The 23,685-nt window shown below is 44.6% G+C and overlaps 2 protein-coding genes and 2 long non-coding RNA genes across 14 annotated transcripts in view; 2 read left to right on the forward strand and 2 right to left on the reverse strand.

Annotated features, from left to right (window-relative positions):
• The window catches only part of Lrp4 (LDL receptor related protein 4), a 53,994-nt gene extending 41,989 nt beyond the window's left edge, over positions 1 to 12,005 (forward strand). The window contains 6 exon segments of one of the 2 annotated variants that reach the window (NM_031322.3): positions 182 to 295; positions 793 to 928; positions 3,836 to 3,903; positions 4,245 to 4,332; positions 6,899 to 7,040; positions 9,620 to 12,005. In NM_031322.3, the coding sequence (NP_112612.2) occupies positions 182 to 295; positions 793 to 928; positions 3,836 to 3,903; positions 4,245 to 4,332; positions 6,899 to 7,040; positions 9,620 to 9,952 (881 nt within the window). In that variant the 3' untranslated portion in view covers positions 9,953 to 12,005. 2 annotated transcript variants of the gene reach the window in all.
• On the reverse strand, positions 1,768 to 4,680 carry LOC120101912 (uncharacterized). The gene is made up of 2 exons (XR_005502950.2): positions 4,225 to 4,680; positions 1,768 to 3,161 (listed from the first exon to the last, which is right to left on the reverse strand). It is a non-coding gene; the product is annotated as an uncharacterized LOC120101912 (long non-coding RNA).
• LOC134486122 (uncharacterized) lies at positions 7,774 to 19,562 on the reverse strand. Its single transcript, XR_010064850.1, has 2 exons — positions 19,478 to 19,562; positions 7,774 to 8,158 (listed from the first exon to the last, which is right to left on the reverse strand). It is a non-coding gene; the product is annotated as an uncharacterized LOC134486122 (long non-coding RNA).
• A 42-nt stretch (positions 19,563 to 19,604) lies between these two features.
• Positions 19,605 to 23,685, forward strand: part of Ckap5 (cytoskeleton associated protein 5) — a 102,085-nt gene continuing 98,004 nt past the window's right edge. For 3 of the 10 annotated variants that reach the window (XM_063283664.1, XM_063283662.1, XM_063283661.1), the window contains exon 1: positions 19,632 to 19,745. The gene's annotated coding sequence lies outside the window, so the exon portion shown is untranslated. Of the gene's footprint in view, positions 19,746 to 19,844; positions 20,244 to 23,685 lie in introns of those variants that run through there. The other 7 variants (XM_063283667.1, XM_063283665.1, XM_017592175.3 and 4 more) reach the window with 6 other exon arrangements.

Here is a 23,685-nt window from a genome sequence, read left to right on the forward strand (position 1 = left end):
TTAGAGCCACAAGAAAATCTTTGGGCTCGAGTGTTTTAAGATCTTTGCCTTCTTTGTGATTACCCCCTTCCTGTTCTATTGTCCTGGAAGTGAGATAGCCTGGGATTGCCTCCCTTTTGAAAGGTGAGAGATGAGGAGACCCTATTCTGTCTTAGACCAGACACATCTGCTTTGCCTCCAGGGACCAATGCCTGTGGTGTGAACAATGGTGGCTGTAGCCACCTCTGCTTTGCCAGAGCCTCTGACTTTGTGTGCGCCTGTCCTGATGAGCCAGACAGTCATCCCTGCTCCCTCGGTGAGTCGGATAGACTAGCTTCTTGGAACAACAGAGCCCTTGAAAGGGAGGGGATGGCAACCTCAACAGTGTTCCTCTAGGGAGCATCAGAGTGGCAACATGTAAATGAACAGTATTCTTGGGCTTCGTGATGCTCAGGCCTGGCTTGTCTGGCCTCTGGCATGGTCTGGAACGGAAGCCTAGACTCCCGATGTCTGGCTGGGGAATCACCAGACCATCATCTCTTTTCCTCATGTTTGTGAGCCACTGATTTTATCTTGAATCACTAATAGTAAATTCTAATCCCTTTTAAATGTATAGCAAGAAATGAGTGCCTGAGGTTAAGGCATCTAAAAGATTCTGTCAAGACTTGTAGCTGCTACTCTTGAACTGTGTGTGTGTGTGTGTGTGTGTGTGTGTGCGCGCGTGTGTGTGTGTGTGTGTGTGTGTGTGTGCGTGTGTGTGTGTGTGTGTGTGTGTGTTTCTAGCAGCCCATTTCAATCCTCTTTTCTCTCCAGTGCCTGGCCTCATGCCTCCTGCTCCCAGAGCTACCAGCCTGAATGAAAAGAGCCCAGTGCTCCCCAACACATTGCCCACCACCTTACATTCTTCTACCACCAGGACCCGCACATCTCCAGAGGGGGCAGAAGGAAGGTGAGTAGGGACAGCACAGGATTGCGGGTCTGGATTCTGATCGCCGTGCCCTACAGGACTGAGGGTCTGATGACCATGCCCTGCTGGTGGAAAAGCGTTGTCCCAGCTTCATAATCTGACAGATGGGAGATACATCGCATCATTAACCACCGGTCCGTAGTACATGGAACACAGGATGATTTTTAAATATAGATTGCTGCAAATGAATCCCTTTTCCTTTTTTAATTGTCTGTGTGTGGTATGTGTACTTGGGAGCACACACAAGTAGCCTCATGTAGAAGACAGAAGAGGATATGAGGTGTTCACTCTTTCTATTCCCTAAGACAGAGTCTCTCATTGAAACTGGAGCTCACTGTATGTTTGGCTAGGCTGGTGGCCGTGATTTTCCTGTCTGTGCTCCCACTACCAGTGTCAAAGGCATGTGCAGCCATATTGAGCTTTTTCATGGGTGCCGGAGACCCACACTTGGGTCTTCAGGCTTGCACAGCAAACGCTCTCATTCACTGAACCACCTCTTTCCATTTCTGAGAGAAAGAAGCTTAAAAACAGCTTTCTAGAGAAATCCCTCAGCAGGAGGATCCTTCCCGCATCCCGTCTGTCCATCTCCCTTTGCTCTCACATCACTAGTTTAGTATTAAGGTTTTGTCCTAGTAGAAACCCCTGATTGAGGTTAAATATTTAATACAACACTAAAGTAGAATCTGCATTATAACTTTATAACTTAAGTGTGATAGCCTTAGCTTATAACAATCCCAGCAATCAAAAAAATACACATATATGTGCACACAATACACACAGACACATACCATAATCAAATAAGCAAATAACCTTATACAGTCTTCAAAGCAAGCACAAAATATATTTCATTAAATTTGATGCTCTGGCAACTATAGTTTAAAAGGTCATTGAGCTGACATCAGAAACAGTGATTCCCAGACAGTGCTCTAGGCTCTGGGCTCTGGGCTCTGCATTCTGTGTAGTCTGTAAAGAAAACAAACATCCAGGTGTGAACACGTGCCTTTCTGACTAACTTTGAAATGTTAGCCATCATCTTTAATCTTTTTTTTTCTTTTTTCTTTTTTTCAGAGCTGGGGACCGAACCCAGGGCCTTGTGCTTGATAGGCAAGCACTCTACCACTGAGCTAAATCCCCAACCCCCATCATCTTTATTCTTAAATTTCCTTTAGAACCTTTGTTGTGTTCACAAAGCCAAAATGTGAACTCCACATACGCTAGGCAAGCCGTCCTGCTGAGCTGTGCTCCTAGTCCCTGGTTTTATTTGGGAAACATCTGAAATCTCCTCAGACATTTTTTCCTAGGTGTGTGTATACACATTCCTATGTACACGTGGAGGCCAGAGCTCAATGTGCAGTGTCTTCCTCAGTTGCTTCCCGTGGTTTTTGGGGTTTTTTTTTGACACATGGCCTCTCCCTAACCTTAGAGCTCACGGATTGTCTAGGCTGACTAGCCAGCCAGCTCGATGACTCCTCCTGGCTCCACCTCTCCAGCACGGGGATTGCAGGTGTTTGCTGCTGCGACCAGCTTTTCACATGGGTGCTGGGGCTCTGAACCCAGATCCTCATGTTTTCCTGGCAAGAACCCAGTGAATCATCTCCTTGGGCTGTCTGTTTTGTTTTGTTTTGTTTTGTTTTTTTAATCCTCATAGAAATAAGCCCCCTGCTAGTTCTTTATAGCCTGTAATACATGTTTTGACTATTTAGAATGTTAGCTGGAATATAATTTTTAAGAAAATGACACATTACTAAGCAGAACATAGGTGCTAAAAGAAAGAGGCCTTCTCTATTCTTTTTTCCTGGTTAGCAGGACATTTTCATGTACTTCTGTCCTATAGCTGAAGAAACAAAAGTAACAATCATAACTAGCATTTCCCTCATGTTTTACTCATTCTCTGATACATAAACATCGATCCTGTCCCGTCTCTCATTCCACCTGGAATTTTTTTTTTTCAAATATGGACATTATGAAGCTTAGAGTGTCCTCACCCAGGGTCCTTCAAGTGCTGGGATAACAGCTTTTCCCCATGCCCACGTTCCTCAGTGGAGTTCTAGTTACACGTCATGGTATCTTGGTTTCAGATGCACTTCTGCTGTCTACATGGCTTTCCCCAGACCGTTGGGAGGTGCCTCCAGTTGCCTGCCATAATATGCCAGAGCTACCTTCTGCGCACGGCAAGCGCACCAGCTTTGCACTCCCTCTGGTGTCTGCTCAGTCCCTTGTGAAAGAATGGAGGGAGGAAAAACAAGTTTTTTTTAACCTTGCACTAACCAATCAGATTTGCATGGTTCCCATTCCTTCCTGTAGTAGAAGGAAGATTTAAATTGGTGTCCTTCAAACTCTGTCTAGCTCACTCTAAAACCACGACTTTTAAAGGTATATAACTGAAACGTATTTAAACATGACATAGCAAGTGGTTTCCGTCACCCTTCTCTCTCTCCATTCTCTCTCCCTCTCCCTCTCCCTCCCCCTTTCCTTCTCTTCCCACCCTACACCCTCCTCAGTTTTTTGAGATAGGGTCTCACTATCCTGGAACTCATTCTGTAGACCAGACCAGCCCCAAACTCACAGAGATCCATCAATTTCTACCTCCTAAGTGCCAGGATTAAAGGCCTGCACCACTATGCCTGGTTTAACACACAGTCTTTTTCATTTTACTTTTTGGAGGCACATATTCCAGCACATAGAGGTCAGACTCGGTTCTCTTCTTCTACCCTGTGGATTCCAGGGATCAGACTGAGGTCATCAGGCTTGGCAGCAGGTGCCTTACTTACTGGGCCATCTCCCTGACCCTTTGATAGAGTCTTTCGGTCTGAGTGCCCCATTCACAGCCCTTTCCTCCTTCCTGGAAGAGACCATGTAGGCTTCATGTCTCTTTCTCATGCCCCACAGATGCTCTGAAAGGGACGCCCAGCTGGGCCTCTGTGCACATTCCAATGAAGCTGTACCTGCTGCTCCAGGTAGGCCTGAGAATAGAACCGTTTGGAAAAGAAGACTCTCCTGTTTACCTATTTTTGAACAAGGCTACTTATTAGCACGTAGGCCACATTGGGTTCAAACTCTTCAATTTGCTGTCCCTTGTCTCCCAAGAGCTGAGAGCAAGCTATGGATACACCACCACTTTATGTGGCTTTATATGGGCTTAAGTCTCCGTGTATTTCTTTCCTAGTTTTTGTTAAGAGTCTTATAGGGTTGGCAAACTCTTTGACTGAATCCACAGAAATAATAATCCTAAGAGTCACCACTTAGGTGGCAGCTAGAAGGTGGTCCCTAGTCCTTACCTGGCGTTTCTCCCTTGTAGGTGAAGGACTGCATGTCAGCTACGCCGTTGGTGGACTCCTCAGCGTCCTGCTGATTTTGTTGGTGACTGCAGCTTTGATGCTATACAGGTAACCTCAGCTTTGCTGCAGGGGTGACGTGTTCCTTGGTCACCGTTAGCCTATCTGGGTTCTCCTAAAGAGGAATATACTTGCACACAGCCTTGTTTCACCTCTGGGCCCCTGGATGGAGTAGAAAAAGGAGAGTGGAAACCTCCCTTGTCCTAACCTCAGCAGTTTCCTTGTTGGATGGCTGACTTTTTCCATACCTCTCTTTCCCTCAAACCATTGGAATTGGAAATGATCTTCCTGTCACACAAACACAACCTTTTACCACAACGTGGCTAACACAGCATTGCTCCCCAGAAATCATTTTTTTTAAATGTATTTATTTATTTATACGCACCAGATTTTATTCCTCTCCCTGGCCATCCCCTGACCCCCGTCTCCATAAGGATGTCCCCGCCCCACCCACCCCACCATACCTCTAAACTCCCTGGGGCCTCCAGTCTCTTGAGGGTTAGGTGCATCTGCTCTGACTGAACCCAGACCTGGGAGTCCTCTGCTGTACATGTGTTGGAGGCCTCGTCTCAGCTGGTGTATGCTGCCTGTTTGGTGATTTGAGAGATCTCGGGGATCCAGGTTAATTGACTGCTGGCCCTCCTACAGGGTTGCCCTTCTCCCAGCTTCCTCCAGCTTTTCCCTAATTCAACCAGAGGGGTCAGCAGCTTCTGTTCTTTGGTTGGGTGCTCATATCTGCATCTGACTCTTTCAGCTGCTTGTTGGGTCATTTGGAAGGCCAGTCATGATAGGTCCCTTTTTATGAATGCCCCATAGCCTCAGTAATGAGAAGACACAATGTGCCATTTCAATTTAGGATCATTTTAATTGCTTTTGTCTTCCCAGTACTTTAAACATTGCAAACAACAAAAAATATCTGAAAATAAATTAATAATAATACTACCAGTTGTCTTTTAATGGGAAAGTATAAATGCCCTAACCTGGTATCTTGGAGTTTCTTGCTGTAATGAAACACCATGACCAAAAACTTGGGGAGAAAAGGGTTTATTGATTCCACATTACTGTTGTTATCAAAGGAAGTTAGGGCAGGAACCTGGGGTCAGGAACCAGTGCAGTGGCCATGGAGAGGTGCTGCTTACTGGCTTACTTCTCATGCCATGTTAAGTCTTTCTTTTTGTTTTTTTTATTTTTTTGAGTCAGGCTTTCTCTGTGTAGCCCTGGCTGTCCCAGAACTCTCTCTGTAGTGCAGGCTGGTCTCAAACTCAGGGATCCGTCTCTGCCTCCTGATAGCACGAATTAAAGATGTATGACACCACACCCAGCTTTCAGCATACTTTCTATAAAAACCCACATCACCAGCCTTAGGGTGTCCCCACCCACGGTGGGCTGGGCCCTCCTACATCAATCACTAATTAAGAAAATAGACTCTCTTGCTTACAGATCTATCCTATAGAAAACTGTGGTTCTCAACCTTTCTAAAGCTGAGACCCTTTAATGCAGTTCCTCATGCTGTGGTGACCCCCTAACCATAAAATTATATTATTGCTATTTCATAACTGCAATTTTGCTATTATATCTGTTATGAATCTTAATGTAAATATCTGATATGCCGGGTTTCTGATATATGATCCCCACATCAAAGGAGTTGTGACCCACAGGTTGATGACAACCACTGTCATAGATGTATTTTCTCAATTAAGGTTCCCTCCCGTCTGATGACCGTAACTTGTTTATAAACCTACCCAGTAACAGGGTCTGAGTTTCAGAAGGATTAGATTATGTCTACCAATATTCCAGCTAGTAAATCACAGAGGTGGGATTGGAACAAAGAAAGGTCCATCTCCTGCACAAGTGACCTAAAAGGTAGTGAGTTAACACGATGACAGTTCCTGTGGATCAGAAATCTGGACACAGCTTCACCGTGCGCTCAGCTTCGAGGTCTCTTACAGGTATCTGGGTGACAGCCAGAGTTATGACCTCATCTCAAGATTGGACTGGAAAAAAAAAGATCCTTCCAAATGTACTGGAATAATTACTGTTGGCCGGGTTCAGTTCTTTACTGGCTATTGGTTGGAGGTCTCCCTCATCTGTTGCTTGCCTGTGGTCCTTTCTATAAGCCAACTTCTAACATGGCAGTTTGCTCCCTTTAAAGGGAGGGAGGGGGGCTGGAGAGTTGGCTCAGTGGTTAAGAGCACTGACTGCTCTTCCAAAGGTCCTGAGTTCAATTCCCAGCAACCACATGGTGGCTCACAACCATCTATAATGAGATCTGGGGTCATCTTCTGGCCTCCAGGCACACATGCAGACAGAAAACTGTATGATGTATACATAATAAATAAATAAATATAAAGGGAGGGAGGGAGGGAGGGAGGGAGGAAGGGAGGGAGGCAGGCACTCAAGATGGAAGCTGATCCAGTCTTTTGCATAATGGGTTCACTGGAAGTGAGTCACCAGCTCCGGCCCATAGTGAAGGGCCGGGATTCAGAAGGGTGTGGGTGGCAGGAGACACAGTCACAGGGACCTACAGAGAGGCTGCTTCCCACACACAGGTTACATCCCGCCAGTATCACACCTATAAAATTCTCAACTGATTTCAGCCCACTTTTTCCTCTTGAAGACACAGAAAATCCAAATTCACGGATCCTGGAATGGGAAACCTGACCTACAGCAACCCCTCCTACCGAACTTCCACTCAGGAAGTGAAAATTGAAGCAGCTCCCAAACCAGCCATGTATAATCAGCTGTGCTATAAGAAAGAGGTAACCATGAAAAGCTCTTAGGTTTTTCTGGGGTTTGAGGAGAGGGTGGGAGGAAGTAGGACTGAATTGCCTGAGTGGATGAGTGAGTAGGGACTGTGGTGTCCCTTCTGCCATTTTGGAGACAATAGTGAACAGAAAAAGGAGTGCCGTTTGGGTTTCTGCAGAGTTCTACGATCTTTGGAGGACCCTGGTAAATGCAAGGCTAGAAATTTCAGGTGTGAAAGCAGTAAGTGTCTATTTCCCTGGGGATTTTCCAGGTTTGTGGATGCTTTCCTCCTAGGGGTTGTCATTCCTCTTTGCTGTACCCCTCCGATCAAGGGGGCTCTTTGAGACAACACCCGAAAACCCAAGGGTTTCTGGACTCTTTCTATCTCTGAACTGGCAAAGTAATACCTATTGTAGAGAATGGCTAGTTTTTATCTTTGTTCTTAAGGTTTCAAAAGATTTTTCTAGAAACCTGGATATTTACGTGTTTTATTTTTTTAAAAACATTTTGTTAAATCAGTGCAAAGTCATTTACTAAATATTTAGGCACGAAAAATAGTCATCTTTCTGAGGGGGATCTGAGGTCTGAGATGTCAAGAGTTTCCTAATCTGGTGGAACCTGTTTTCTTCTGAAAATCCTGCAATCTTCATAGAGTTCTCCCTAAAAAGACTCGGTTCACTCTGACTTTGAGCAGTCAACCAAGCAGGACCCTCATGCTCCACAAAAATCCCATACTTTCTGGATTGAGGAGGGATTCCTTTAGTTAAAAAAAAAAAAAAAAAAAAAAAAGCTGCCACTATAATTCACAAGACTACCTGAAGTCCTGGGAATGGGAAATCTATTTCTGAAAAAGACTCTTGAGGATTCTTGAGTTCCTAGAATATGGGGTGTCCCAGAAAAGAATCACAATGAAGGTTGTCCATTAGAACTGAAAAACAGGCCTGAGGACGGGACTCAGTTCAGCGCACGAGCAGCCTGCTCGAGGGCCTAGATCCCTCCCCACTACAGAAAAACAGAAAACTGACCTCTTTCTTTTGTTTTCTGCTTTTTCCTCAGCAGCTCTTCCATCCCTCTGATAGCCTATCACCCTTTCTCTTCTGATTTCCTCTTGAGTTCAGGTACCCGTTGCTCTCTGTGTGTAGAGAAAATGGTGTTTCCAGAACTACCTCTGCCGTGTACCCTGCTTCTCCCCAACTTACCCAGTGCATTTCTGTGATGAGACTCTCAGAGCGTCTGCATGTTATTCCAAACTCGTTTCCGCCCGGAAGCTTGCTGGGTGAACGGGAGTCTGTATGTGTGCTTGCAAACTACTCTATGTCCCTTCGTGATTGAGGGACTCCTAGAAGGCAGAGCCCATCATCAAGAGCTTAGCATAGCATCTGTTTAATGTAGGGCCTTAAATGTCTGCGGAATGAACTGTTACCAACAGAAAGCAATGGTTGGAGACTCTGAGTGAAGATAACCCAGGGACAGAACCCAAGCTACAACTGCTCCTAGTGGTTCCAGGATAATAATGGGAACACCTCATAAGTCAGGACTGAGGCTGCCCTTGAAGACATAAGGAGGAAACTTAGGCCAAGGTTAAAGCTATCCTCATAGTCAGGAATCACTCAGGAATGGTCTCCATGGCCTCAGTTCCAGAGTATCCTCCCCCAAAGAGTTACAGGTTACAGGTTCATTAGGAACACAAATACAGGGCTGGAGAGATGACTCAGTGGTTAAGAGCACTGACTGCCCTTCCAGAGGTCCTGAGTTCAATTCCCAGCAACCACATGGTGTCTCACAACCATCTGTAATGGGATCTGATGCCCTCTTCTGGTGTGTGTCTGAAGATAGCTTCAGTGTACTCATATAAAATAAAAATAAATCTTAAAAAAAAAAAGAAAAAAAAGAACAGAAATACAATGATTTCCCAAGCCCCACTCCCCAAATCTTACCTCCCAAATTTTCTTATCACGGTCAAAAAGATTATTCAAAGCAAACCAGCATATAAAAAATTTGAATACACGCACAGTGCTTTTGCCAGTTGATTTTGATTGCTTAGATCTGCATGGCATCCCATTAATAAACCACAAGGATGATGTAACAGACAACACATGATGCGTTGCATACTGGATGGCTTTGGAGTTCTTAGATTGGCGTGATGTCCCATTAATAACCCATGGGATGATATAACAACAGCTAGAGTGTTTTATCGTGTCCTGCATCTGTCCAGTGCTCTAACAGTTGTATCCCATGAATTGCCTCACTTAACCCTTACAACAATTGGGGTAACTTGTAGATGCTGCTGTTTTCCTATGCTGCAGATGGGAAGACTGGGTTCTAGAAGTGTTAAGTAATTTGCTCAGGCTAACGTAGCTAGTAACTGGCTAGTGTAGGACCAGAAGCCATGGTTTTGCCCCTCCCTCTGTGATAATGTAATTATCTAATCGAAGTTGCCCTTGGGTGGGACCTCATATTTGCTTTGGCCACATTGGTCTAGCAGTCTGTGGGGGTTTTCTCCTCCCTAGCCACATCTGCTTCCATTTTTCAGCTCACCATGAGATCCTTTATAGAATGCCAGCTAACTACGTGTCTCCATTTTCTACCCCAGGGTGGACCTGACCACAGCTACACCAAGGAGAAGATCAAGATTGTAGAGGGAATTCACCTCCTGGCTGGGCATGATGCTGAATGGGGTGACCTCAAGCAACTGCGCAGCTCCAGGGGGGGCCTTCTACGGGATCACGTATGCATGAAGACAGACACGGTGTCCATCCAGGCCAGCTCTGGCTCCCTAGATGACACGGAGACAGAGCAGCTGCTGCAGGAAGAGCAGTCTGAGTGTAGCAGTGTTCACACTGCAACCACTCCAGAGAGACGGGGCTCTCTGCCAGACACAGGCTGGAAACATGAACGCAAGCTCTCCTCAGAAAGCCAGGTCTAAGTGCCCACATTCTCTTCCCTGCCTGCCTGTTCGTTCTTCTCTGTGGACTTCTGATCCTTGTGCTCACAAAGCAACGGGCCCTTTCCCGTGCACTCATCTTCCTCCTCCCACCCAAAAGTGTTCCCACGACCCCATAGAACCTGTTACTCACCTGAGTCTGAAACTACCTGGGGACAAGAAGTGAGGGCACATCTCAAGAATTTAGACCTGGATTTTACCATGAACTTCACCTCTTGCACTCTATCCTGGGCCCCCTGAAGCTGGGCTCAGTGTAATACCTTGTCAGCACAGCATCTTCCTTTGCCCTGGCATCCTATGTGTCTGCCCCACGGCACCGATGCAATTGGTGATGTAAGACTTTGGTCTTCCCCATCACAGCTGACATGATGGCCTCTCTGTGAACTGGCCTACCAGGGGCTGGGACTGGAGGTCACAGGTAAAAGGTAATGAATGGATAGAGGTTGAGAGAAGGAAGAACCAGCCCAGCTGGTCTGGGTGTTTGGGAAACCTCCAGCCTCAAGTGTTGGTAATTATGAAAAACCTTTGGGGGAAGGCACTTGAGCCCTGGGATCTCGTCCATTGCTGGCAGTGGACGTTCTCACCCAGGTGAAGTGTGGGTATGGCCTAAGTTCTTCTTCCTCCTGCTGGAATGTCTGGGGCCACTATCTACCTTCAGTAACTGGAGGCCTCTGTCATGGCAACTCACTAATAGGAATTCCCTCCTGGTGCTGCTACTGGCCAGTACTTTTCTTAAGCCTTTAACTATGCTGTGAGCTTGAGTGAACATTGGTCGGGCCTTGGAGAGTAGGCCTCTAGAACGTTTAAGAAGCTCTGCAAAGATCAAGAACAGTATCTTACCTGAGCCTCACTACTCTGCCCTTTTTTCTCCCATTCTCTGGGATTCTAAGGGAAGCAATTCTATCACAGCCTTTCAAAGAATGGCTAGACATTTTCCTAAATGGTCAGGAAGAGCAACTAGAGAGACACAAGACACCCAGGGGCTCAGGAGAAGTATCGTGAGGTTGAACTTCTTGAGTTCATTCTCAGGTGCTCAGGGACCCAAGCCTGGGGCACTAAGGTCATGTGCCAACTCTTCTCGGCCTCTGCCCACACTAAAGTGCCACCATTAGCTGCATGCTTCTTTAGGCCAAGGGCTTCTCTCAGGGGAGCTGAGAGTCTTTTTGTGCTGCCCTAGAATTTCATCCTAGTGTTTCACTTCTGAGAGAGGGGAATCTAGACTTGTTTTCTCTAACCGATCCTGTATCACCTTGGTCTCCATTGTCCAGTGATGAGTGAGGAGGTTCAATGAAGATGCAAAGTGGTGAGCAGGGAGTGGAGAGGTGGTGAGATTAGGTCCAGAGCAAGTCTAGGCACTTCTCCATAGAAACTGAAGCACAGGAGAGATTGACAGGAGCTGAACATGGAGGGGAGGGTTTTTAGGGGAAGTTTTCTGACTTAAAACATCTTTCATGGTTATTGCTACACAGAGATCAGCAGCCAGGCATATGCATGAAAAACAGGACAAGATCAAATCTTTTCTGGTCAGTTATTAGGAGTAGGAGACAGATGTCAAACCATTAGTCTCGTTGTCACTAGCTAGGCCCAGACCTATGTCTACACATAGAGAACCAAGGCAGGCCAAAGGCCTTTTCCAGTACACCAACTGAGAAAAGAACAGTGCCATTTTTAAGAGGAAAGACAGACATTTCACACAGAATGAGGCAACATTTGAGCCTTTAAACCCGTAGCTGGGGAGGAGGAAGAAAACAGGAGTGTGGTGTCCTCCTGAGTGGAAAGGGCAAGGTTCTTATTGCACTCGGGCTGTTCAGAATGTAGAAAGGACGCATTTGAGGGAATATCTATTTGAGCACTGATTTACTCTGTAAAGAGGGCAAAATCTCTCTGTCCTAAACTAATGGAAGTGATTTTCCCATGCTCATGTGTAATGATTTTAACATTACTCACTGGAGAGATTGGACTTTCTGGAGTTATTTAACCACTATGTTCAGTATTTTAGGGCTTTATGATAATTTAATATAAATTTAGCTTTCTTAATTATTTTGGCTGGCTTGGAGTCATGACTAATCTTGCACCTGCTCTATCGGGAAGACCCATGCAGTGGAAAACCTACTTGGGGACGTCACCTCTAATGTCTTCAGAAATGTGTGATCCATGAAGGGAAATAATAGGTGTGAGGTTTGTAGTGGAGTTTCAACTCATCCTGAGAACATAGATCAAGGGGAGAGAGTGGACTGAGAGTTGATTTCCTTTAGAGGACGGATGACAGAGAGCTTCATCTTGGATGCAGCTCATTGGGTCATTAGAAGCTCCCTGAGGTACCACAATCATGATTGTTAGAGACATCTCCAGGCTCCAAAAGCTAGTGTCGTGGCATGTACACCATGAATCCTCTACTTGTGTTTTCATTCATCGAGGGCTCCCGTGTCACAGAACTTGACTTTGCCTTGCAATGATGGTGACCAGTAAAACTGCCCAACATGGTGTAAAAAGATCCTGGAATGGGAATTAGGTTCTATCTCCAGCACCACACACACACACACACACACACACACACACACACACACACACACTCACACACACACACACACACACACACACACACACACACACACGGAGCCATTTTTAAAAAAAAACTACATTCTGCCCCATAGTGGTAGTACACAACTTTAATTCCAGCACTAGAGGCAAAGGCAGGAGAATCTCTGAGTTCAAGGCCAGCCTGGCCTACAGAACAAGTTCCAGGACAGACAAGGCTACAGGGGAGAAATGGAGTCTCCAAACACAAAAAGTAAACCAAAAACCTATATTCTCTTAACACGCACACTGAAATCTCAAGTTTCAATGGTTGATTTTTTAAATCCTAAACTGTTGCAAAAACAATGTCCCCCCTCAAACTTCCACCCACACCTAAACAATGCATGGTCTCTCAGCATCTGGGGACAAGCAGCAGCGCCTTCACCCACTACTCTCCCAAAAGAACAAGATCGAGAAAAAGTGAAAAACAAGAAAGACTCGGGTTTAAGTGACAAGTGATCTGGTGTACCAGAAACAAAACTCAATGGAATAGTTCAAGGTCAACTAAACCCTTTCTCCCCCAACATTCTTTGAAAAGAAAACAAAACCTCATTTACAAAGAAGAATGTTGAGTGTGAGGGGAGGGTTGAGGATTCCTCTTCCAGTTCTCTAGATGTAAAGCCTGAAGCCCATACTGATGAACAGGAGTCCGAGTCTAGCAAACTGGGACTAGGGAGATAGTTCAGTCAGTAAAGGCCTTGCTTTGCAAATACAAGGGCCTACATTTGACTCCCAGAGCCCATGGAATCTTCCCCACCTGCCTGCTCCACTGTGAGCACGGTGGTAGATGTGGTAGACCAGCATGTTCTAATGAATCCAAGGCTAGCTAGGGCTACATAATAAAACCCCGAGAGAGAGAGAGAGAGAGAGAGAGAGAGAGAGAGAGAGAGAGAGAGAGAGAAAATGATGATGATGATGATGATGATGATGATGATGACATAAATGATGACATGCACTTGGAATCCTAGCACCGGAAAGATACTGACTGGCTTATTGACCAGCGACCTAGTCTAGTTGGTAAGTTGCAGGATAGTGAGAACCTCTATTTCAGTGTGTATGTGAAGGGGTATTGGTTAGATTGCTCCTGGGGGATGACACCCAAGGTGGTCTTTTGTCCTCTGGGTATACACACAAACACACGGCACCACAAAATTCTAATAAGCTAGACCAGTGGTGGCACATGCCTATAACCCCAGCACTCTGCAGGCTGGGACACAAATATCATGAGTTTGAGTCCAGTCTGGTCTAATGAGACTCTTTTTAAAAAGTGAATAAAGCAGGGGCTGGAGAGATGGTTCAGAGGTTAAAAGTATATTGGCTCTTCCAGAGGTCCTGAGTTCAATTCCCGGCAACCACATGGTGGCTCACAACCATCTGTAATGGAATCTGATGCCCTCTTCTGGTGTTTCTGAAGAGAGCAGCAGTGTACTTACACAAAATAAATCTTTTTTGAAAAATGAATAAAACAGGCTGGAGAGATGCCTCTGCCATTAAGAGCACTTTCGGCTCTGGTGGAGGATCTAGGTTCCGTTCCCAACACCTACTACATCCTTGCTCACAACCACCTGTAACTCTAGGTCCAGGGAATCTGACACCCTCTTCTGGTCTCCATGAAAGCCAGGCACACTCATGGTGTAGGCAGGTAAAACCCTCCTATGTATAAAATAAAATGTGTGTGTGTGTGTGTGTGTGTACATGCATATATTTTAAAAATCACCAAAATGGGTTGGAGGAACAGCCTATCAGTTGAGTGTCTACTGCAGAAGACTCCCAACATCCACATGGCAGCTTAAAACTGCCTGTAACTCCAGTTCCAAGGAATCTCACACTTTATAGCTTCTATGGGTAATGTGCAGACATATACAGCATTTAAATATATATATTTGAATAACCAGTGAAACAAACTACCTAATTTTTGCTAATTACATTCAAAATGAGGTCACTGCCTTTCGGTATTATAAAAACAGTGGAACTTAAGATGAAAAGGTCTGTGGTCCATAGGATGATCTTATGAAGAGAATTTTTATATTGATTTAATGTGTGTGTGTGTGTGTGTGTGTGTGTGTGTGTGTTACTAAAGATGACACTATGCACATGTATGTGGCACATCAGAGACAACCTATGGGAGTCAGTTCTGTGACCCTGTGAACTCAGGCATCAGTCATGGGAGCAAGCATGACTGCTCCCATGGAGCTGTCTCTCAGACCCTGACAGGAAGGTCTTTGTGACATGAACTGACACTTATCTGAGCCTAGGCCTAAAGAAAACCGAAAGGTAGCAGCAATTAGCAGCTCAGAAGTGTCTGCAAGAGCTAAGGACGAAAAGGGTATTAACACTTGAAGTCTCCAGATCTATTTACGGACATAATTATAAAGGAAATGTGGTGAAGGCTCTGGGGATGTAGCTCACTGATAGACCTCTTGCCTAACGTGCACGAAGGCCTGACCTGCCCCCTCAGCACTGCCACCAAACAGAGGGGAAAACAATTGACTCCCTTTTCTGTTTGCTTGAAATCCATGGCGTTTCCTCACAGAAAGATGATGCTAGTGTTGTCTGTCTGGCCAGTCTCTGTTTTCAGGCATTCCCTTGCTTGCCTATTCATTGGTCTTCTAGATCATTCTCCTGCCCCACATAGGGAACGGTTTTGTTTCTAGTTAAGACTCCATCTCCGGGGCTGGGGATTTAGCTCAGTGGTAGAGCGCTTACCTAGGAAGCGCAAGGCCCTGGGTTCGGTCCCCAGCTCCGAAAAAAAGAACCAAAAAAAAAAGACTCCATCTCCAAACTTTGAACTTCTTAGCATAGTGTTAAAACAGATTCAGACAGCTCAAGATTAGACCCAAGGTTAATAATCGGCTTGTCTCACTTTGTTGGACCTAAAAAGCCAAGAACTCACATAGCCTGTCCTTCTCTGTGGTTTTTGTCCTCTGTGCCTTAACAGTTCGTTGATGGCTAATGAGGTTTCTATCTTTCCCTTTGCCTCCTTCCTCTTTTATGAGACTGATGTTCCTGTGGTCAAAGTTCCCTAGAATAGTCTGCATTTTGGAGGCTGGAAACAAGGACTATAAGAAAGAAATTGTTTAAAAAAAGGGGGGGGTTATTTATTCCTTCATTTAACTGGTACCTATTGACTGCAACCAAGTGTAAGCTGGAAAAGGCTTGGTGATCTTGGAAACCAGTTAAAGCACAAATCCCATAGCCACTTGAGATGTGTACTAGTGTCAGCATCATCTCCAGAGGATAATTCAGAGCACTTCAGCTGAAGGCAGAAGGAATTTAATCATTTAAACTGTTCCTCTCAGGCTGAAAATATGGATCTACATCCCAGGGTTGGGAGGTTTTGACCAGGATGCAGTCTGTGATTATGAACAGAATGAGCACCTGCTCCGACCCAGGTGGACTTTTAAAAAGGCCTAACAGTTATCCAGCAGCCACAGTACTGACATGAGTTTCCTCTTTCCGGTTCCAACGATATAGCGTTTGCTTTGATCCCTGTTATGTACTGTGCTGTGCTACACTTGTGTAGAATCATTGGGAGGACCCTGGGATGGAGTCACAAATAAATCAACTAAGTACACAAAATTACCTGGGCTGCAACAGGTAATTTTGGCCAAATGCTTACTGAGAACCTACTATGGACAAGATACTATACTATACAGGCTTCTGCGAGACCTTAGAGGTCCTGCTACTCCCCTTCCTCCTATCTCTCAGATCCATCTCCCTCCTACCTCCTATCCATCTGCTCCAGCTACATTAGCCTCCCTGTACCTCAAACCTGCTAGGTATGCTCCAAACATAGGGCTTCTGCCTGACACTTCTACATAAAATGACCAACTCCTTCACCTTCAAGTCAGCTCTAATATCATCTCAGCAAGACCTACACGCAGGTGGTGGCGTGCCTTTAATCCCAGCACCCCTCGAGCAGGGGCAGGTGGGTGGATCTATAAGTTCAAGGCCAGTGTGATCTGCACACCAAGCTCCACTCTTTTAGAGGAGCTGGAGAGATGCCTTGAACAGTAAAGTGTTTGCTGTGCAAGTAGGAGGACCCTGGTTCGATCACTAATACTAACAGCCATGTTAAAAAAAAAAAAAAAAACTGGGCACGGTAATATATGCTTGCAATCTCAGTGTTGGCAATGAGAGGATGGGAGGAGCTCTGGGGTTTCCTAGCAAGCCAGTCCAGCTACAGTGGTGGTCTCCAGGTTCATTAAGAGCCCTGTATTTTTAAAAAGGAGAAAAAAGGGGTGGAGAGCAATTGAGGAAGAAGTTGAAGTCTACTTCTGGCCTCTACATGCATGCACATACACATGTATATACAAAATTACAGTCTAAAAACATACTACATAATTTATGTGTTGGTTTTCTATGTCTCCTCACTGTAACGTGAGTTCCTTTAGTGAAGGGAATTTTTGTACTTGTCTGATTTGTTCGCTGACTAGTCTAAATGTCTAAAACAGTTCCTCCAAAAACTAGGTATTCAACAAATAGTTGTCAAATAAATAAGCGAATGGATTCAGACATCTAATGCATACTTCCTAATAAGGTTGAAGTCAAAAATATTTTGCCATCTTCTTCTAAAGCTCTTCAGAACCCAGTCAACTCGCATCCTCTACTGAGCAAATCTGAGGTAATCATCAGCCTCTCCTTTAATAAAGCATTCTTCATATAATGTCTAACAATATTTAAATAAACATATATATTCCAATGGCCAAGTACCTAGAGAAGACTATTTCTGTATACTCCTTCTTCATTGTGCAAAGAGCACTGTTGCTTTGACTAGTTCCTCACCTTCCTCACATGTAAGTCTGTTCTTCCCACCTCTCTTTTTCTCCTTCCTCTTGCCCCTGCAGTCTCACTCTACAAAAAGCAATTCCCAGATCAATACCACTTAAGACTTAATCTAGTCTTCCAGCTTCTTTCGTAGCCACTTAGATGATTCCATTTAAATGTCTCATTGGTACCTGAGTGTAAACAAGCTTAAAGCTGACCTCCCTTCCCTTGAGACAGGCCTCTCCTGATTTTCCATTTCCACGTGGGCAGTAACAGCTCTTCTAGGCTCTGGGTTCTAATCTTAGCACTCTCTTGGTCTCATTTTTTCAAAATAAGGCTCACCTCTGCTGTGATGGCTATTCCTGCTTGTCAACTTGACTACATCTGGAATGAGCTTCAATCCAGAACTGGAGGACACACCTGTGATCCAGATCTTGAGGCTGGAAGGCACAGGCTTTGACCTGGATCTTGACATGGAGATCTTGAGACATAGTGGCCATGAAAAGCTTAGGCCCAGGCCTAATTTAATCCCAGAAGACTGGGATTCTAGAGAACCCTTTACCCAGAGTGAAGTGTTCTACTGATATCCCATAATTTATGTAAAAGGTTTCCTTTGATAGCCATGTGATTTCCAGACTTCTGTTTCTAATATCCCAGTGGGTCAGTAATATTCTTACACCTTTTCTTTGTATATGTGCATAATAAATGCCTCTTAGTAGCATTATTGGGCTGGAGAATCTATAGATCTCAAAATTGTCCTCCTAAAAAGTTGCACTCAGATTTAATAGTCAAGTTGAACATTTGCTTCTCCAAATTGTCTTTGTTCTGAGACAGCATCCTCCAGCCCTGGCTGGCTTACCATGCACTACATAGCTAAGGCTTACCTTAATTCCACATTCTTGCCTCTACCCCTAGAGTGCTAAAATGACAGTTGTGAACCACCGTATTCATATCTTTCTTCCCTAACTTTTGGTTTCTTGTTTGTTTGTTTGTTTGTTTGGTTGGTTGGTTGGTTTTGGTTTTTCAAGATAAGGTTTCTCTGTGTAAGCCTGTGCAATCCTGGAACTTGATTTGTAGACCAGGCTGGCCTTGAACTCGGAGATCTTCTGTCTCTGCCTTGTCATATTAAATCCTCACATTAAATTTTTAAAAAATAATCATTATTATATTATAACCTAATATTGTAGAAATGTTGGATATTGATTCAAGAAAGAATTTTAGCTGGGTATGGTGTTGCATGTGCCTGTAATCCCACGACTTGGAAGGTGAGGTGGAATGATGCTACATTTTTGATGCATCCTGGTCTATAGTGCCAGTTCCAAGTTATCTTGGACTACAGATTGGAACCCTGTCTCAAAGACTAAAATAGTGCAGGCAAGATGGCTCAATGGGTAGAGGTGTTTGCTGTCAAGTCTGGGGACCTGAATTTGAATTCCCAAAACCATACGGTAGAAGGAGAGAACCAATGCCTAGCAAGTTGCCCTTTGACTTTCTTAACCACTACCCATCTATAAGGCAAATAAAATGTAGTAAAATAGATTTTTGATAATCATATTTCATCAAATGAAGCCTCTCCTTTTTATAAGAATTTGATAATCACTTGAGAAGGTATTGTAGTTCATAAAATCCTTACATTAAATTTTGGATTTTTTTTTGTTTGTTTGATTTTGGTTTGGGGTTTGTTTTGTTTTGTTTTGTTTTTTGAAATAGGGCTTTTCTGGCTGTCCTGGAACTTGGCTCAGTAGACCGGTTGGCCCCGAATTCGAGATCTGCTTGCCTCAGTTGGGATCAAAGGCATCACTGCCTTTAATTTAAACTTGTAAGGAAATTTAAAATATTTAAATATTTATATTAAATTTGTAAGGAAAACATAATTATCCCATTTCCTACACAAAGAAACTGAGGTCCGGATTAACTGAGAAAAGTGATTTGTTCAAAAGAAGTACAAGACTACTATTTAGCATCCTGCCTCCATCCGAGGCTTCTTCTGCTACATCCCAGTTGCCTCTTGGTTTCCTCTCAGCACAGAACAGTATCATCAATATTTGCGATTGCAAGCTCTCAAACAAACAAAGAGGGCAGAGGTGTTGACAGCAGTTTAAGCATCAGTAGTTAGGTAAAGGCAACGTGATGATGGCTGAAAATGCATAGTTTTCCACAAACCTTTCGTTTTTCTATCTGAAGCCTTGGTAGCCATTCCTCCAGCCACTGGCTGACAAGCACCTGACAAGCAGCTCTAGGAAACGCAGCTGCGCGCGTTCCCTTTAAGGCCGCAGGCGGCGCGTGCCCATAGCCCTTTCAAACGGACCAATAAAGGGACGATAGGCGGTTCTCCGAGGACCAATAAACAACGAGGACACTGCGGGGTGTGCGGCGGCTCAAGCGGTTTTAAACGGCTTAGAGCAGGCCCCTCGGTTCTGACCCAGCGGAGGTGAGTGGACGGTGGGCCTCACTTGTTCGCCTGGACCCTGAGGATCCGGCGTCGCGCGCGCTAGGGGACCCACAGCCGCGGGCGGGGCCCTCGCGGACGCGCGCCTCCGCGTTCTCGCGAACCCGGCAGGTCTGAGGCGGCGAAGCGGGGCGGAGGCCTGGGAGCCCGCGGCTGGCAGGGCGGGGGGCGTGGGCGCTCGCTTGTGTTGGTGACCGGGGCTGGGGTTCAGGTGAGCAGAGCACGCGGCGGAGAGCTACTGCAGCTTCAGAGGTTCGCGGGCGGCGCCGGGCCGCGCCCGAAGGCTGAGATGTCCGAGGTTGGGGCGGGGGCCCTGCCAGCAGGCCCTTGGTGGAGTGCGCCTCGCGGAATTGTTAAATGAATGAACAAGAGCACGGGAGGGCTGTAGTGGGTGTGAAGGGCCTAGTTGTCTCAGAGCGGGACCAGATCCTGGTGTCCGAGCCTGCCTTCATACCTGCGTCCACTACCTGCGATGATTTTGTAAGGATTCTGTTCGTTCACCGCCCCGCCCTTGGTTTTCTCCCTCAGAAAGTGTCAGCAGAGTTCAGGTATTTTGCAGCTGTGAAGGTTTCCGGGACCAGTACAATAGCCAGCAGTGTAGGGTAGGTTAGCCAGGCCTTGCCACTTTAAGGCTCGATAGATGAGATTCTCACTTTTTAGCTCTTAGCAAATCGTTGTTGAGAGAGCTGACCAAAGTCTCGGTAATTGCTATGCAAGATTGAATGCATCCCATTTTGTTTCTTGCGTAGGGCATGATGAAAGAAATGTTGTCAGAGTGGCTGCTGTGTGTTAGAGAATATATTCTTGTTGATGAATCTTAACAATGAGTTTCTGATTCAGCACCAGTAGAGGTTTTGCAGAACTTGTCCCAAATTTATGCACGACTCTTAATTCTCCTAGGAACCAAGGCATTAAATCTTGGCCCAGATAGGATGCTTGTCTTACATTATGCATAATTATAGAACTGAAAACTCATTTTTAGAAAGGTGAAATCCCTTTTTTTCCATTTTCATCACCCTGAAAACTCCTTCTATGACCTAAAGAGCAAGAATAAGTCAAGCTAATGGTCATTTGAGACTTTTCTAAAGTGACTGGACTAGTAAGGTTTAATGAAGAGAAAATCAAAATCAACTTTTTTTTTTGTCAGCGTAAGTTAAATCAAGGTAGTAAACCTGTAATGAAAAAAATTGTACACAAAACTTGTTTAAATTTTTTTTTTTTTAACATGGGGCTGGAGAGATGACTTTTAGTACTTTGCTAAAGTACTGGTTGCTTTTCCAGAGCAGCTGGGTCTAGTCCCAGCAGCCACAACCATCTGTAACTCCAGTTCCATGGGGACTGATACTCTCCTCTGGCCTCCATGGGTGCTGCATATACATGGTACACAGACATACAGGCAAAACACACACACACACACACACACACACACACACACACACACACATATATTTTTAAAGATCTTTTATGTTTACTTTTGTGAGTGGGTACATATGCTTGATGTCAGACAAGTTGCTGGAGTTCTATCGTGTTGGTTCCGAGGATCAAACCTTAGTTGTAAGACTTGGCAGAAAACACCCTCACCATTTAACTCCCCCTTTCTGGTCCCAAAATTTTACCTTAGTTTTTAATGCTGTTCACTTAAGGAGGTGGCAAGCAAAGGTATTCCATAACAATATGCCATATACCTTCCTCTCTTTTAAAGTTTGGATTATCAATTTTGAATTATGTGGAGTGGTATGTGGTAATTCATCAGTAGCAGTTCAGTCGATGAATAAATAATTTAAACCTGGGTTTGGAAAAAGCAATTAAAAATAACTCACTTCTTTAACAATCGCTTTGGATAGTGTTAAAATATTTTTCCCAAGATTTATTTTATGAATGTTCGGTCTGTGTATGTATGTGCATTATGGATGTGTTTGTTCTCACAGACTTCCTTCAGAAGAAGGCATTGGATGCCCTGGAACTGGGGTCACAGATGCTTATAAGTAGACATGTGGGTACTGGGAACCAAACTTGGGTCCTCTGCAAGAACAACAAATCTTAAGTCTAAGCTGTTTTCTCCAGTTCCCATTGGTTAAAAGTCTTGATAAAGATGAAAACTTGCAAGGCATGATGGTTCACACCTCTAATTTTAATATGTGGGAGGCCGAAGCAGGAGGATTGCTGTGAGCACGAGACCAGCCTGGGCTATATAGTTAGTTTCTGGCCAAAATGGATTACAGAGTGAGGCCGTCTCAAAAAACAGCAGAAAAACCCAACAAGAGCAAATGAACATTTTATATTCTAGTGAAGCCAGGATGTCGTGTGTCCTGCTGAGATTGATGGCTGTTGGATGGTAAAACGTTATTCTAGATTCAGGGAGCACACTTGTGAGCCAGGAAAAAAGCACCTAAGGGAATTTAACACATTTATCTTCTGAACAATTTACAATGGTAAATTATAGTTTCTATGATCCCTCTAGCTTAGCCTGGGGCCTTGAACAAAGTAAATTCTTAAATGTGTTTACTAGCAGTAGCTAATTGTGATGGCTTGTATATGCTTGGTCCAGGGAGTGGCACTGTTAGGAGGTGTAGCCCTGTAGGAGTAGGTGTGGCCTTGTTGGGGGTCTGGGCTTTAAGATCCTCATTCTCGATGTCCGGAAGCCAGTCTTTTCCTAGTGGCCTTCAGATGAAGATGTAGAACTCTCAGCAATCCTGTACCTTCCCTGCCTGGATGCTGCCATGCTCCCATCTTGATGATAATTGACTGAACCTCTGATCCTGTAAGCCAGCCCCAATTAAATGAAATGGCCTTATAAGAGTTGCCTTTGTTATGGTATCTGTTTATAGCAGTAAAACCTTTACTAACTAAGACAGAAGTTTGGACCAGGTACTGGGGTAATGCTGTAATAGGTCTGACCATATAATAGGTCTGCTTTTGTTTGGAAGGATGTGGATTTGGGGACTTTAGATTTGGAAAGCAGTGGAATCCTTTAAGTGGGACTTAATGGGCTATCCTAGTAGGAATATGAAAGACTTTGTTGCCCAAAATGGTTTGAAGTGTGCAGAACTGGCCTAAGAGGTTTCAGTGGAGAAGAATTTCAGTATGTGGAGTAGAGACTGTATTTGTGGTATTTTGGTGAAGAATGTGGCTGTTTTTTGCCATTGTGTGAAGAGTCTGCCTGAGGCTAAGGTGAAAAGATTTAGATTGCTTTGAGGAAGGAAGTCTCAAAACAGCCTGGTATAAATTCTGTTGTGTGGTTAAAATATAAGGTTCAAGTATTAAAGGGGCACCAAGAAGTGAAATGAAACTGAATCCTATGCCCTAGGAGATAACAGATTAAGGGAGTGGGATTTGGGGGCAAGATCCCACCCAGCCAAATTTAGGTGCAGGCATGGTGGTAGGCACCTTTAATTCCAGGAGACAAAAACCAAGCAGAGTTAAAGGCTGAGACAGAGCAAGTTCTAAATGAAGGAAAGCTTAATAAGTCCAGTTTTAATCCCAGCATTCAGAAAACGGAGCCATACAGATCTCTGAGTTCAAGGTCAATCTACAGAGCAAGTTTCAGGACAGCCAAGCTTAGACAGTGTGGTACTTGGAAAACAGAAAGCTGGTAACAGAGTAAGGGGGCCATGTTCCAGCCCTAGCAAGCAGCAGAACTCAAGCTTGAGTTCTGAGAAAGATTATGCAGAACCTGAATTTAAATGCAAGTTAGGTAGCCAGAGTCTGTGCTCTCAGGGTCATCATATATAAAGTAATGGCTTTTTTTAAAATAAATTAAAGAACAGATTTAAAACAGAACACACTCCTCTTCCTTGACGTATTTACCAGAGATATGAAATATGGATAACAGGCATGGTATTTTTTTAGGGAGCCAGTTGAAAATTCAGTGTTTACTTTATGGGCAGCTATGAGTATGGTAAGACAAGGGGGAGCTTAAAAT

This window comes from Rattus norvegicus, chromosome 3, assembly GCF_036323735.1.
Source record: "Rattus norvegicus strain BN/NHsdMcwi chromosome 3, GRCr8, whole genome shotgun sequence".
In the NCBI taxonomy this organism is placed as follows: domain Eukaryota; kingdom Metazoa; phylum Chordata; class Mammalia; order Rodentia; family Muridae; genus Rattus; species Rattus norvegicus.